Source organism: Stigmatopora nigra, chromosome 23 (genome assembly GCF_051989575.1).
Source record: "Stigmatopora nigra isolate UIUO_SnigA chromosome 23, RoL_Snig_1.1, whole genome shotgun sequence".
Classification (NCBI taxonomy): Eukaryota; Metazoa; Chordata; class Actinopteri; order Syngnathiformes; family Syngnathidae; genus Stigmatopora; species Stigmatopora nigra.
Genome location: NC_135530.1, coordinates 38,443 through 53,907, shown reverse-complemented (window position 1 = coordinate 53,907; position 15,465 = coordinate 38,443). Strand labels below are relative to the sequence as shown.

The following is a 15,465-nucleotide window of genomic DNA, read 5'->3' as shown; positions in this document are numbered from 1 at the left end:
CCGAGATTGCTTTTTGGCGCTGGGAGTCCCCGAGGACGGACGTTCTTATTCGGCGGCCATTTTAGAACAGAGCTAGTTCATTCTTTAGGCACCAATGCCGTTGAATATGTATGTATATGTGTGTGTGTATATAAGCCAGATAGACGTGTCCGTTTATAAACATTTTTATTGCATCAACTAGGGGCTCCTTTTTGCTCAACTTTAGCAATTTCTTCAACAAAACCTCTGTACCACTTTCGTCTTTCACATTCAAAAGTCAATCTATAAACAAGAGGCAAGAACATTCAAAACCAAGTGGTGTGCTCGTCTTCAAGGCACTCCGTGGAATACTAAAAACATTGGCTTCCAAAAATAGAACATGTACCCTGACCTTTTCTTCGACCAGCTTTCGAAACAAATGAATGCGAAGAACCCGGAGCTCCTAAATGCGTCTGAATATCAGAACCAACAGAAGAAAAAAAAACCTTCCAACAAAGCTTCACATTCCCAGATTAAAAAAAAAAAACAAAAGAAGAAGGCAAGAGTACCACAGAGACAGCCCGTACTAAAACGGACAAATAGTGCACGTGAAAAAGATTGTCGCTCAGTCTGGGCGTTTTCAACATCCAAACTTTTGCCTTGAGACCGTGGGGAGTCACGCCCTTCAAATACAACAACCCAGCCAAGAAGCGACGGAACTGGGGAACGTTTGGAGCCACGCCCTTCGAATACAACAATCCAGCCCGGAACCGACGGAACGTTTCGGCAGTCAGGCCGCCTTTCCTCTGCCCTCGCTGGGAGTCGGGCGTCACAGATCGGTGACTTTATCCTCCAGGTCGGCGGCGATTTGCTGCAGTCGGAGCGTCAGCTGGCTTTTCTGCGCGGCCGGGTCCTGGTCCAGAGACCGGATGATCTGAAACGGTCCACGTGCGGGCGTGGCGGAAAGGTTCAAAGGTGGCAAAGTGGGAACACTTCTCTCCTAACCTAACCCAACCTAACCCAACCCCAAGCTCTCACCGCATCATAGTACTTGCTGGCGTACTGGTAGAGTTGGTGGAGGGCCTGCTGCGTGTTGAGCTCATCCGTGTGTTGCTAAACGTAAATTGAGGTCAGCGCTCTCGTGCCTCCGTTCACGCGGACGCGCCGCTACGCACGTACCCTGGACACCTCGGCCAGATAGGTGTTCATGTCCTGGTCGCTGACGGGAACCATTTGACGGATTCCTTTGTAGTAACTGAGGGACAAAGACGGGAGACCTGAGTACGTGCCACGGCCCGGCGACCAACCGGCGGCGGCAGCGGCGGCGGCAGCGTCCCACTCACTCGTCCACCATCTTCTTGTAGGTGGAGATCTCCTTAGCGTAGAGCAGCTTGTTGCTGGGCGACTCCTGCCGGGGCAAAATGCGTCAAGACATGGCGGGCGCATGGGGGGCGCATGGCGGGCGCATGGCGGGCGCCGACTCCCCGGACCCACCCGGCTGAGTTTGTGCTCCGTCTTGGTGCAGGCGTCCATGAACATGAGGGCGATGACGTGCAGCGAGGCGTCCACCACCTCCGTCACGTGGACGTCCAAGATGAAGTGAGGGTTGCGCAGGATGTTGACCCAAAAGCGCAGCGGCAAGCTGGGGGCCCACAAATGCAATGGGCGCCGCCGGCTTTGGCGGAGCGCCTGCTCCGGCGGCGGACGGGAGCCCCCCCCCACCCCCCTCACCTGTTGGTCTTCCACACGTGCAGCGTCTCCTCGTCCACGTTGTCGTGCCGGAGCGCCTGCTCGTCCAGGAAGTCGAAGAAGTACTTGACGGCGGGCGGCACGGCGGCGCTGGAGCGCAGGATGCTGCGGAAAAAGTCGTCCACAAACGTCTGCAGCGTGCCCTGTGAAGCAGCCACTGGCGTGAGCCCGAGCGCCGCCAACGAGGCCGAGCGAGGGCGAGCGAGGGCGAGCCCACCTTGACGGAGAGCAGCCGCGTCAAGTAGATCTCGGTGATGGCTTTGTTGACAGACTTGTCCTTGACGCCGCCTCGCCTGGATTTGACCTCGTCCAACTCGTCGCCGGCTCGCACCAGGTGGAAAGTGTCGTCGTCCTCCGGGAGGGCGTTTCCTGCCCCCGTCGCCCCGTGGTCAGGCGGCGTCACCGCGTGGTCGGGCGCTGGCGGCGGATGGCGGCCGTACTTACGCTCTTGGTTGTGGTCCTGGTGCTGGTGGACGGCCCGGGAGTGCAAAACCTTGGACAAGACCAGCGTGGCGTTGTCTCGCACCTGCACAGAGTGGTGTGAGGCCCGTTGGTGGCCCGTTGGTGGCCCGTTGGTAACCACGTGCTGGGACGGCGGCGACAAATGGCATCCTTACGTTGTAATGAGCCAAAGTGTTGAGTCTCTTCCAGCGTCCTTCTTTCTGAGACGTCAGGTCCAGGTCCGACAGAATCTGACCCGTGGAGCCGGGACGCCACTCTGGAAGGGTCCGGAAGGCGCCAATGAGTTGAGACGTGGCGGAGGACGGACGCCGACTTCAAACTCTTTTCAACCGGCGCATCCCAGACCCCAGAGTGAATATTTTGGACGCCGAGTCCGTTTGTCGGCGCCTCGGCTTTTCCAGCCGACCCGCGGCCCCGCCCCCTCTGAGCGTTACGGAGCGTGTGGTTACCCAGTGCCACGTTGTGCGCTTTGGGCCTTTGGGAGTACGGCAGATTTCTGTACACTTGATCGATGATCTTCTCCTTGACCTGCGAGGCAGAAACAGCGGTTGGGCCGGCGCTCGCAAATGGAGTGGAAATCCCATGATTCACCTGAGAAATGGTGTCACAGTTGAGGACCTTGACAGGCGTGACGTCGGCGCCTTCTCCGTGCACCAACACCTGCAGCGTCTGGCGCCCCAGAGACAAGATTCCTGGCTGGAGCCCCTTTGCCCGCCGGGCCTTCGGGCCCCGGGGACGCCCCGGCCGGCCTGCCCACCCACCAGCACCGAGTACTCCACGTCGTCTCCCAGCAGCCCCGTGTCGTTGAGCGTGTATTTGGCCTTCTTGACTTTGGCGTCCACCGGGCCTTTCTCCACCTGATGCTTGAGCGCCTTGAACAACTTGTACAAGGGCTCTCCGGCGCTGTCCTGAAAGGGCAGTGAGGGGGAGAAAAAAAAGAAGAAAAAAAAGAAAAGGGGCGGCACTCCAAGGGGCGGCACTCCAAGGGGCTCCCGAAAAGAGAAACTCACCCTGAGGAACTGGTAGAGGCAAATAGACATCCAGTTACACAGCATCCTCTCCACCACCGTCTCCGACCTGCACAAAATAGACCCGTTTTAGAGACGCGGCCTCCGAGGAAGCGCCAGCCAGTCACCCGGATGGCGGGCGAGCCCACCTCCTCAGCATGAGCTTGGGATGTTTGTTGTGCACGTGTTGGTCCACGAGCTCCAGGAGGAGCGTCCGCGTGATGTCGGTGAAGTAGACCAGCTTGCCGTGAAGCGCCACCGTCAGGAGGGAGGCAAAGTCGCCGCGCGCCCGCGCGTTGAAGTCGGGACAGCTCTCCAGCGTGTGAATGAACTAGAAGCGGCGGCGGCGGCGGCGGCGGCGGCGGCACACAAAGGCCTCAGCGGACAGCGGGGGGGACCTTTCCACAACTTACCGGCCCGCCTGCGACCCACTCACGTTGATGAGGAAGGGCTTGCTGTTGAGGAGGTTGGAGAACTGCTCTAAGGCCCGAGTCACGATGGCCCGGCGGAACTCGGGCACGTGCACGTGTCCCGTCAGCACGCCGCCGCCGCCGCCGTCCTTGGAAGGCAGGAAAAGGTTGCGCTCCGTATATGTCTTGTAGTCCAGGAAGGGGATGCGCGCCTCGCTGGGCTCGCTGGTGTGGTCCTCCATCTCGATCATCAGGTCTGCGGACGGCCGTGTCAAAGGGCGGCGGGGAAGGATTTTGGAGCACGGCCAGCGCTCCCCCCCCCCCGTGACCCACCGGTGAACTCCTTCTTGCAGCGATCCCTGACGCTCTCCTCCAAATTGTCCAGCTGATTTTTGACCTTCTCGTACTCTCGCTCCGCCTGCCGGCTCTTCCTCCTGCGCGGCGGGCGTTTGAGGCCGTGCGGACGCCCGCTCGCCCGTGGCCACGCGGGCACGCACGTAGCCAACGGCCCACTCACCTGTAGCAGTACACGGACACGGCCACAAAGAGCAGCATGGGCACGACGACGGCGGGCACGATGATAGCCAGCGGCATGTCTTCCTTCCCGCCGTAGTACACGGAGCCCACTTTCCACTCGCCGTGGCCGAACATCACCTGGAACGCCCGCCACGTCAACGGCGCCCCGGGCGACCCGCCTCGGTCGGCTCACGCTCACCACAAGTTCCAGGGGCTCGCCGGCGGCCTCTCGCCGGTGACGTCTGGAGCGAGCCCGGGGCCGCCGCGAAGGCGGGTCGAGGATCAACCTGTCGTCCTGTCGGCGAGCGGCGGCGCGTCACACCGGGCGCCGTCCGTCCGTCCCATTCCCCGGCGCCGTCCTCACCTGAAGAATGCTGACGTTGCAGGGGGCGTCTCCCACGAAAGCCCGCGCCTCGGCGGCCGTGGTGGCCTTGGCGAAGCCCCGCCCCTTGGGCCACAAAAGGACAACGACCAGGGGTGTTGACGCGAGGAGTTTCGGGATGGAAAGTGCGCGGCGCTCACGGTGACGATGATGACGCTGGTCTCGGTGACGACCATCTTGGAGAGCTTGTCGAAGGAGGGGTCGGGGTGGTACGCGAAGGCCTCCAGCTCTAATTTGACTTGGTCCAGCTGCACCACGGCGAGCAGCGGGCGGCCGTCGCTCCAATTCACCGCCGGCGACAGGAATTCCAACACGCTGTCGTTCTTGCTCAGGGCATCCTGGACCACTTGCTGAAAGGAAAAGGCCAGGTCACGCCAGGTCACGCCACGTCACGCCACGTCACCGCGCCATCAGCTGGACCACCGACCTGGCCTGGCGCGTCCGGCGAGGAAAATTCTTCCGTGGCCGGCGCCACCTTCAAACTGGCCCTCTGGATCAAGTCGAAGCCGTTTCCCGTCACCACGATCCTCCGCCCGCCGCTGAGCGCCAGAAATACAAAAAACAAGCTTTGGCGTTCCGCCGACGTGGAAGGCCGCGGAGGGAAACTGACCAGACGAAGCTGGACTTGGGGTTGTAGTCGGAGATCTTGGGGTTGTCGGTGTAGCGGAAGGCGGCCGCCACTTCTTTGCTGGTGTTGCGCCCGTACAGGACTTTGAGCGCCAGCGGCTGGGAGGGAAGCTTCTGGCCGCCGTACGGGCCCGTCCGGCAGGTGATGAACTCCCCGAAGGAAAGCCTGAGGGCAGAATGCCGGCCGCCTCAGCGTTTGTCTTTTTCTGGCCACGTGGCCCGGCCGGCTTTCAAATGTTGCCCTCGGCGCGACGCTCACACTGGACAGGGCACGCCGCCCACCGAGACGGAGACGTCCCCTCGGGAGGCCGTGTCCAAGTCTCGGCCGACGATGGTGATGGCGGTCCCGCCGGCGGCCGGCCCCTTCCCGGGATGCACGGCTTCCGGCCGCGGGTCCTGGACGGAATGGCCGACGGTCAAACGCGGGGGCGGATTTGGGCCAGGAAGCCAAGGTCGCCTTCCTTCCCCGCCTAAGACCCAAGCCCCTAAACCCTCCCTCCCCGCCTAAGACCCAAGCCCCTAAACCCTCCCTCCCCGCCTAAGACCCAAGCCCCTAAACCCTCCCTCCCCGCCTAAGACCCAAGCCCCTAAACCCTCCCTCCCCGCCTAAGACCCAAGCCCCTAAACCCTCCCTCCCCGCCTAAGACCCAAGCCCCTAAACCCTCCCTCCCCGCCTAAGACCCAAGCCCCTAAACCCTCCCTCCCCGCCTAAGACCCTCCACTCACCCGATAGGTGAAGAACACCTGCGACTTCCCCGTGCGCCCGCCGTCCACTTCCACCACCACCGCGCCGCTATTGCCGGGCTCCAGCGGGATGTCCGACGGCGGCGTCCGTTTGGCCGGACCGATCTCGCACACCACCCTGCGGGGCAAAGAGGACGCGAGCGTTGGCCGAAGCGCCGGCCTTGGCCGCTTGTCGACGACTTTTCCGAGCGCTACCTGGTGGAGACGGAGTACCGCTCTTGCAAGTGTTGACACTCCACGCCGGCCACGCTGATCCTCTTGATGTCCTCCTTCTTCACGCCCATGTTGGAACCCCCGATGGTGACGGCGATGCGGCCGTTCAGAGGCCCGAAACGCGGCCAGATCTGAAGGAGGAGCGTTGTTTCCCCGGGGAAAAAAAAAGTGTGGGCCCGCCCGTGGTCTTACGTCGGTTATCTGCGGCTTGGGGCAGAGGGCGGGTGGCGGCGTGGGGCACGAGCCACGGTAGACGCAGGACTGCGAGGAGGCGCACCACACGCAGTCGTACTTGGCGTGGGCGTGTCTGCACAGGCTGCAGTCCTCTCTGCCCACCGAGCAGTTGTACAAAAGCACTGAAAGGAAGAAGGCACGCCGCATGGGGGTGACGCTCCACGGGCATGGGTGGGTGGAGCCACCCGCCCCGGGCCCCACGGGCATGGGTGGAGCCACCCGCCGGGCCCCACGGGCTCACCCGTGAGCGTGCTGTCGATCTTGCGCCCCGTGTCCCGTTCGATGACGTGGAAGGAAACGTTGACCTCCTGCCGCCGGTCGTAAGAGAACTGCGCGGATGCGGAGCCTCCATCAAGAGTGGCCGCGGGGAAGGCGCGTTTGACGGCCCTTACCGGGAAGCCTGGGAATTTAAAGTGGTGGCCGCCGCCGCCGCCGGCGGCGTCGTCCGGCTCCTGCGTCACCTCCTCTTCCGTCTGCTTCATCAACTCCGTGCCCATCACGAACTTACGACCCTGAGCGCACGTCACCACGTTAGGCTCTGGGAAAAGCTTTTGACCTCTCGCCCCCCCCCCCCCCGCCATCCTCACCGAGTAGATGTCCAGGTTGCTCCCCCGGAAACCGACGGAAACCCGGACGCCGACGGGGATCAGGAGCGGCCGCGGCCACTGGAACTGCGGGCAGCGCTCCGGCTTGGGGGACGCACCGGCGGGTTTGCGTGGACTGGTGTCGGAGCGCCCGCCGGCGGCCAAAACGAATGGCGGCGAACACTGACCTGTTGAGGTTTGACGATGTGACTTTGGTCCGGCGTGCCGTCCGTGTCGCCGCATCGGTGCTCGCGGGCGTTCCACTGGCAGCCCCACTCGCTGGTCACGCACGAAATACACCTGGCGCCGGGAAATCAATTGGGAGGGAAGCGCCACTCGCATCGGGCACGGCGCCGGCCGGCCCGGCCCCTTACAGCCCGGCCCCTTACGGCGTGTTGGGATTTTTGCCGGCGGTCGCCGCGCAGTCGTAGAAGTGGAATTCCCCCGTGGTCACCACCACCTGGTCGTTGACCACGATCTGGAGCGGCACGGACACGTAGTCTGGAAGCACGACGGCGGATTTAGGAAGCCAGACGGACGCTGCCCCCGTCCCCGCCGCAAACCGGACCTCGTTGCGCGGGAGCGGGCGGAACCTCGGCGGGGTCGGGCAGGGAACAGGTGACCACGGCCGGGCTGCCCACCGCCACGGCGCGGCTGGCCCACGATCCGAACAGGCAGCGCAGTCGATCCGACTCCCGGAGTCTGGGCAGAGCCGGAACGCTGATGTCCACCTGGGAGAACCACAAGGGACCCAAATTTTTGGGACCCACGGATCTCGGCCTATTTTCTTTTTGGGAAGGCGGCCAGCCGTGGTCGCCTTACCTGCTGCGTCTTGCGGCAGCTGAGGTTGGGGGGCCGAAAGGCCCGGATCTCCACGCACTGCCGATCGGGGGACCACAGCCAGGCGTGATCCTCCGTCCCCCTGGCGCACTGGTGCTTCCTGGTGCACCTGCAAGGCATTTCCCACCTGAGTCCGGCTGACGACGTCACGGCGCGCCAAAAGCTTTGTCCCCGGCCGCTGGCTACCTTCCCTCCAGCACACACCAGCCGCAGTACGGATCCTTGAGGGCCACGCAAGCCCGGCAGTCGCTCTTCAGGTGGCACGCCTGCACGGGCACTTTGCTAATCTGAGGAACAGAGGACGGCGGGCGGGCGGGCGGGGCGCCGGTCAGGGATGGTCGGACGGTCCCCGCCGGTCAGTGACCGCCGAGAGGGGCCACCTTTTTCTCGCCGACAATGTACAAGTGCTGCAGCTGAGAATCCAGCAGGAGATCCTTGTTGACCTTGCCGCCCGTCGCTTCGGCCGACGCCAGGCCGTAAATCTCGGGCTGGGCCGACAGATGCAACTTGAGCACCTGCCAAACGGACGGACGGGGAGAGGTCAAGGAGCGACAAAGTCTTTTTCAAAGGCCGGGGAGGCCAAGGGAGGCCAAGGAGCGACAAAGTCTTTTTCAAAGGCCGGGGAGGCCAAGGCGCTCCAAAGTAGACTTTGTCTCATGCCTTGGGACTCTCTACCTCCCCCTCTCGTACCTCTCCGTTGGCGGTGCCCAGGAAAGCCACGGCGTGCCCCATCTCCACGGCCACGGCCACGGCGGTCACCACCCCCTTGCGGACCAGGGAGGGCTCGGCCGTCAGGGCCACGTGGGCACTGCCGGCCAACGGCGACGGCAGGAATTCGGCGCCGCACTTGTACTTCTGCGCCATGTTCAGCTGAGGCGGGAAGCCGGGCCCAAAGGTCAGAAAAGCCCGAGCCGCTCCACGCTGGCCGACGTGCCCCACGTCTGCTCACCCGATTGGGTCCGCTGCACGTGCCGTCGGATTTGCTGGAGTAAGGGAAGTACACGGCCGGCTTGTCGTCCATCAGGCCTCCGTTGCCGTAGCAGGCGCCGATGATCTCCAGCAGCCTGGCGTTGATGGCTCGCACGGGGTACATGCCTGGCAGACGGAGGGGTTGGGGGGTGGCGGGGGCTTCTAGAACGGGCGCGGCCCGAGACTCACACACGGCGGAGCCGCCGGGCTCCCGGTCCGACGAGAAGGCCACGAAGAGGACTTTGTCGGAAGCCAAGACGGGTCCGTAGCGCCCCGACCTGCTCAGGTTCTGAGCCAAAACCTCGCCCGGCGTGCTGACGTAGGCGGCCTGCGGAGGCAGAGAGAGAGAGAGAGAGAGGGAGGGAGGGAGAGGGAGGGAGGATTTTGAAGCCGTCCGTCTTTTCTTTCCCTCGCACCGAGTCCAAACGGAAGCGTCTCCCGGGAAGCCCGGCTGGCGACGTCCTCACCTGAACTTTATTAAACTTGTTGGCCGCGCTGCAGTTGAGCTGCAGCTCCGTGTACGAGTAGTAGCTCTGGTCGTCCTCGCACATCCGCGCCACGAAGGTGACGTTCTTGCTGTCCTGCACGCCCAGCGTGCGCGAGAAGAGGAAGTAGACGAAGGAGCCGTCCTTGAAGGCCAAGCGAAAGTCGTGCTGGTAGCGCAGCACAAAAGGGTTGGCCTGCACCGACGAGGCGTCCACCACGTTCTCAAACACGTTCCATTCGCCGTAGTCCCTCAGGATGCGGGTGGAGATCAGCTTGGTGCTGTCGTGGCCGCCGTAGCCCTTGGCCACCTGAGCGAGCGCCCGGGAGGACGATTGGGCGGGATCGGGTGAATGTCGGAAGATTTTGGGGTTGTTTTTTTGGGGTTTTTTTTTTTACTCACCATGAAAACGGTGAAGTTGTCTCTGTCCTTGGTAAAGTAGGACATGACTCCCACCACGGAGATCCCGTGGTCGGTGCTGGCCACGTAGGTCTTCTCCCCCTTGTTGTCGACAAAGTAGAGCACTTGCTCCACGCGGCTGAGGTTGACCAGCGAGCAGATGCCCCGGAAGAGGCTACCGCACGCCACCAGCCTCTCCTGGGCGCCGTGCACCAGGAGGAGCTTGTTGTGGTTGTCGCTTTCCACCGCCTCCTCGCAGGCGTCCGTGATGGGCGGCGTGCACTGCCGGTTGTCCCGGCGGGGGCCCGTCTCCACGCGGGACTCTGTCCGCAGGTCGGCGGACAGCTGGTAGATGGCGTTGACGGCGCCCACGTAGAGGCGCCCCGTGCGGCCGTCTCGGACCACGTTGTTGATCGAGGTGTCCGAGAGGAACTGGGGGCTCTGGCCGTGGGGGCTCCGGGCGTGGGCGCTCGCCACTGCCGCCACCGTCGCCAGGAAAAGCCAGCACCACCACCAAGGCCGCCGCTCCATGGCCGCTGTTGACGAGAGGGAAATGGAACGAATGAACGTTACAAACATAACATGGGGGGGATGTTTTGTTCCTAATTTGACCTGACAAATTGGTTTCCTCTCATTTCTTTCTTTCATTCTTCACCTGAGGTCATGCACTGCGCTTTGTGCTGTCCAACTCATTTGCTTAGATTTGGGGGTGAAGTCACTTGAAGTGGATTTAGCCAAATGTGAAATTGCTTCCACCCATCTGGCATGTCATCCCACCTTGGGCCAATCAAACGGGGCCCACGTGACCCCACATTTGGGATAGGAGCCAAGGAAGGTCCTCGCGCCGCACCCCGTGTCTCCGAGCAACCGCAGGGTCCAAGTCCGGCCCAATTGCCGGCAACCACTTGATATTTGAGGAGTTTCTGCGAGAACTCAGCCACCCCCGCCCCCAATTAACCCTTTTCTTTCCCCCTCCCCTCCGCCACGTCCTCGCACAAAGCCCCGAGGTTGCCAAAACAAACAGCCACTGGCGTTCATGGGGAACCCCCACCCCCTCGGAGCGGGAAAGTGAAAAGTGACGCCAGCCAGACGTGACTGGAAGAAGAAGAAGAAGAAGAAGAAGAAGAAGAAGAAGAAGAAGAAGAAGAAGAAGAAGAAGAAGAAGAAGAAGAAAAGAAGAAGAAAGGAAATGACAGTGAGGGAGAAGAAAAGCAGAGCATTTCTGGACGCAGGCCGAAAAGAAATCCCGCTCACCTGCTGGCCTTTGGAGCGCTTCAGCCCCACCGGCGCCCAACGGGAACCGCTGGACACCCTGAGGCGCGGAAAGAGGAACGACTCCAATGAGCGTGCGGACCGGTGGTGGGGAAAACTGAGTTTTCCACTCCTCCGTGGAGGGACCCACTTTGGCTGGGGCGCCCGCGTCGTCACCGTTGGACACGAATGCAAATGGAGCGTTTTGCAAAGAAGGGGCCACCCCCCCTAAGGCACCCGTTGAAACGTCTCAAGCACCTTTTGCGCCGCCCCCCGCCACCTGCCAGCCGACAATGGTGGCGGCCTTTGAACACAGGCACTGACGGGGTTAACGTTGGCGACCCCGCCGCTACTGTTGTGGCGGGCAAACACGACCTTCGAACGCTCCAACGCGGAAAAGCAAATATTGGCAACTCCGGCAGGCCGGGTGGGACGACTCTCTGCTAGTAGTACTAGTACAAATGCGCCGATGGTACATTCCAACATAGTTACTAAAGAATATGGCCATTTTTTCCCCCTCCAGTTCAAAGTCAACGACCTGGTGTGACCTTTGGGCCGGGCCGCTTCCTGTGTGACATCGGCGCCGGCGCCAGAACACAAAGCTTTGGAGCGTTTCCTCCCACCAGTCCAAGCCCATCCCGGTGGACCAGCAGAAAGAAAGAAAAAAAAAGGTATGAGATGGTGTTTTCTCTTTTTGACTTTGGAGTAGATACTTTTGACAACCCTGACTGATCTCGTTGTAATGACAGAGATGGGGATGGATGGATAGATGGATGGATGGATGGAAGGATGGAAGGACGGATGGATGGAAGTGGCTGGAATAGTAATGACACAAATGATGCTGGGCTTTGTCGTCATCATCATTGACTGGAGAAAAGCCAAATTGTCATCATAGCCAATTAGCATTCGACTGAACTTTTGGAGTTGCCGCTCCTCCTTTATCTATTGTATCTGGCCCAAATTCCAACCTTGGCCAAATTGTGGCCCTCGGGTGCACCAGGCGGCCAACGTGTGGCAACTTTGATTGGTGCTATTGGAGCGAAAGGAGGTGTTGTCTCTCGCGAGGCTGTTTGCACAATGGGGTTTTTTTCCTTGTTGTTGTATTTTTCATGTTATTTTGCACTCTCGCTCAATAGGATGGAATGGAGCAGCCCACGGGCGGGGCCGAGAGGCTCCAGATGTTCCGCGTACTGATTGGTCCCAGACACATTCCTCTCTCGTGCCAGAGACGCTTGGAAAAAAAGAGAAAGAAAGCAAAACCGCTCCCATCTAGGTGTTCTCGTGAAACAGCAAGCATGGCGCCCGCACACCCAGTGCTGTCGATCGTCAAAGTAAACCCTCTCCTTGCCTTACCTTACCTTGGTTTGCCTTGCCTCGCCTCCCCTCCGCTCGTCTTCGGGACTCGTGGAAAAGTTGGCCCATTAGAAAATCCCAAACGGTCCAAATTCGACGGAAAGCAGCAACAATTGTTCCAATCGACCAGTCGCTCGCTCGCTCTCTCGCTCCCTCCCTAATGCGCTAAGAGCGCCAGAGTCGCTGCTTACGAGTGCTTCAAACGTAATAATAATGATTGTAATAATAAAGTTTCCCTAACCCGACTTTGCATGAGGAGTCCAAGACTCAAATGGTTCAACTTTAGTTGGGCAAATCGACCTTCGCTCGTTCGTTCGTTCGTTCGTTCGTTCGCTAAAATGGCTCTGGCTCTTTCTCCCCTGGGAGGCGCTCGGCAAAATCTGCTGCTGTACTTTTCAACAGCACCGAGGCATTTGTTAACGTGACAAAAGCAACACGACGGCCTTTCGCTAGCTTTGACTTACCCTCGAATCGTTATCGTTGTTGTCGTCCGCCCGTTTGAGCGCCCGTTCGAGCGCCCGTTCGAGCGCTCGGTTCCTCCAACGAAGTCGCGGCCGCGGCAAAAGTTGATCCAGACTTTTACATCCCGGTACGCGGAGCTCGGCCACAACTTGGACACAAGGCGGCTTTCTCTCCCGGTGCTTTGAATTCTTCTTATTGTTTGGGCTCGGCTTTGACTGGCTTTCGTCCTTCGAGCGAGGTCCTTGACGAGGGAAGCACCCGTTTGCGGCGGCGGCGGCGTCCCGCTTCAGAAACGTCCGCTGTTGGGAAGGCGTTCAACCAGGCCAAAGTGGTCCCGCTCGTCTGTCGGCTTCAACCTTCGGCAGTCGCGAATCCCGGAAGTTCCTTCAAAATAAACCCCCTTTCCCGCTCCAATTTGGGCGCCCCACAGTGTAGTCATAATACACGACTATATACTAGTCATGACGGTAATAATAGCTTGTAATAGCTTGTAATAGGGTATTTTTTGTTCCCCCTGTGTACGTTCTTCGTGGGCGACAAAGAAAAGTAAATGGGGATAATAACGGTGTAGTCACTACACAAAGTAAATGGGGCTAATAAAGGTGGGTGACAACACTTTGATTATCTCCATTTACTTTCTCCTTTGTCACCCACAGAGATCGCACACAGGAGGAACAAAAAATGCCCTATTACAAGCTATTATTACCGTTCTGACTAGTATACCTGTGTATTAAGACTGTGAATGCTTACCCACCAGAATTGAATTGAATTCAATGATGGTTACGGGTCATGATGCTCACCGGGTATGACATGGCATTTTAAAATGTAATCCTTTCCCCAAATGAAACGGTTGGCATTTTTGTCAAAGTACAGTACTTATTCACCCTTCTTGTATTCAAAACAACCTCTTTAACAGAGAGGGAAGCTGGCACAACGGAGCCTTTGTGGCAAGGGAATTAGAGTGTGCGCTAATCTCCTTTCCCAACTCTGGATCATTATGGGCCAAGAAGACTCCGAGTCGGAGCCACGTGTGTCTTGATGGACGGGGGAAAGTGCTACCAAAGCAGCGGCAGGGAAGCTTTCTGCGGCCCGCTAGATATTGACCCCAACAGACCAGCGGTCATTTTAAGGAAAGAAGAAGATAAGAATTAGGGACAGGTGACATTAAAGCTCAGCGAAACTTAAAGACAAACATCCAAAGCTAGTCAACGACCCCTTCTCGCACATAGGGCTAGCTAGAGCTAGCTAGAGTTAGCTAGACACTTCCCAAAACCTGTGGATATTCCGCCCTCTTTCGGCTCGAGTGGAAACTGCGCGAGAATGCATCCCCACTTCCACTTTGAAGCGGGCCTGGGAAAGCAAAGGATCACGCTTGGGGTCACTGGGACAAAATAGCCCCCGCTTCCTGTTGGAGGGCGACCGATTGCTCCGTCTTCAACTTTCTCACGATGTCAAATTCAAGTGCGCAGAACTACGCACGCACGCACGGGCGCACGGGCGCACAGGGATGGATGCCAGTACTTTTTGGTTAACTCGTTGAAGGCCAATGGTGACTATAGTCGGGCAATCCATCCATTTGTACTGGGCTCGCAGCCAAATGGATTGGACGTTCCCGGCCGTTAATTCCACTCAAATCTTCTCGCCTTTCTTTTCACGGCACCCCCGCCCTGCACACGCCCCCCTCGCCGTCGATTGTTTGAAATACAAAACATTATGCTGTAGTATGCCAATTTTTCAATGTGTAGTATACTACTATTCCTACTCCAATCCGCACGCCTACTCGTTTTTCTATGCCCGACATTAATCCTAACACCGTCATCCATAATTGAATTGAATGGAATGCCTTTATTGTCACGATACAAGTATCAAGAGTTTATTTGAACGCCGTTCATTCCATTTTTATCCATCTATGGACGAACCGTGATGAAGGTGGACGATGGCGAGACTGTATGCAATGTCTTGCTGCTTCCGGTGGACACAAGGAAACGCCCCCTCCCCTCACCTCCCCTCCAAAGCTGCACTGGGCGCCGGGTAAGTGTCCCGTGTTGTACTACACCGGTGTTTTTCGCGACAATAACTCCTAACTTCACCTCGGGACGTCCACTGTCATCCGGGTAGGCCCGCTAGGGGGAGGCGGCTGTATGTGTTCACTTCACCAGAACGACGCATTAAGCAATTGTTTTCACGAGAGCACAATGTTATTTGCAATAGACAGCCAAATACATCCTACATGTATAAACGTGTATATATACTATTTACTTCTCAAGTCATTCAGCGGTACATAGGATGCCATCGGCATGGGAACGTTCAAAAAACGTTCAAGCACAAAGAAAGAAAGAGACAATTCAGTACGGGCTGCTCTCATCACCTGCATGGAGCAAACGGAAGTGCATGGGGGGTGTGTGTGAACAAATGCTTGCGAATGGAAACGTCAACATTCCACGTCTTGCCATTCCCGAACGTTTAGCCCGTGTGCATTCCCCGTGGGAAATGGACTCGAGATGATTCATCATTTACATACTTGGTTTGTGCAGCGTTTTCGGCAAAAAATGATTTGGGAGCGCTAGGATCGTTCAAAAGAGGGAGAGGGGGAGGGAGTATGTATACGTATTTCGCAGCGGGGTTTTAGCCCTTGTCCAAATCTCCATCTTAAACGGTAAAACATGACACGATGTCATTAGAAGCAAATGGGTCAAATGCCTTTACAGGAAAATACATCACTAATAGTCAAGCGCATTGCTGTGTATTCAGTGGTCCATTTTAGCAAATTCGATCCATATCCAATGGAATATTTATACTATCATCCAGACGGCCAAATCTT

At 58.7% G+C, this 15,465-nt stretch overlaps 1 protein-coding gene across 3 annotated transcripts; it reads right to left on the bottom strand.

Moving 5' to 3' along the window:
• Positions 1 to 148: 148 nt before the first annotated feature.
• Positions 149 to 12,988, bottom strand: LOC144181093 (plexin-B2-like). Of its 3 annotated transcripts, none has more exons than XM_077709384.1 (41): positions 12,647 to 12,988; positions 9,582 to 10,114; positions 9,163 to 9,489; positions 8,885 to 9,023; positions 8,676 to 8,821; positions 8,417 to 8,596; positions 8,107 to 8,241; positions 7,913 to 8,013; positions 7,709 to 7,835; positions 7,455 to 7,617; positions 7,276 to 7,387; positions 7,075 to 7,186; positions 6,890 to 6,991; positions 6,695 to 6,814; positions 6,544 to 6,631; positions 6,261 to 6,424; positions 6,051 to 6,199; positions 5,838 to 5,973; positions 5,371 to 5,507; positions 5,095 to 5,277; positions 4,912 to 5,023; positions 4,625 to 4,834; positions 4,467 to 4,550; positions 4,302 to 4,397; positions 4,104 to 4,240; positions 3,920 to 4,020; positions 3,613 to 3,842; positions 3,326 to 3,507; positions 3,180 to 3,246; positions 2,931 to 3,077; positions 2,761 to 2,838; positions 2,619 to 2,697; positions 2,325 to 2,425; positions 2,152 to 2,233; positions 1,925 to 2,076; positions 1,690 to 1,850; positions 1,453 to 1,600; positions 1,302 to 1,366; positions 1,138 to 1,213; positions 997 to 1,071; positions 149 to 892 (listed from the first exon to the last, which is right to left on the bottom strand). In XM_077709384.1, exons 2-41 carry the CDS (start codon positions 10,107 to 10,109, stop codon positions 788 to 790), a joined length of 5,637 nt encoding a protein of 1,878 aa, XP_077565510.1. In that variant the 5' UTR covers positions 10,110 to 10,114; positions 12,647 to 12,988; the 3' UTR covers positions 149 to 787. The 3 variants fall into 3 exon arrangements, with proteins under 3 accessions (XP_077565510.1, XP_077565509.1, XP_077565511.1); XM_077709383.1 differs by lacking the exon at positions 12,647 to 12,988 and adding an exon at positions 12,188 to 12,266; XM_077709385.1 differs by lacking the exon at positions 12,647 to 12,988 and adding an exon at positions 10,833 to 11,070.
• Between the last annotated feature and the right edge of the window lie 2,477 nt (positions 12,989 to 15,465).

Bases quoted from the DNA above. Each gene is read 5' to 3' on its own strand.
- LOC144181093 (XM_077709383.1), bottom strand. From the start codon at position 12,251: ATGGGCCAACTTTTCCACGAGTCCCGAAGACGAGCGGAGGGGAGGCGA. The intron at 6,632-6,694 runs GTAAGGGCCGTC...GCATCCGCGCAG, and splicing joins TTAAATTCCCAGGCTTCCCG to TTCTCTTACGACCGGCGGCA. The intron at 5,024-5,094 runs GTCAGTTTCCCT...TCTGGCGCTCAG, and splicing joins CCCAAGTCCAGCTTCGTCTG to CGGCGGGCGGAGGATCGTGG.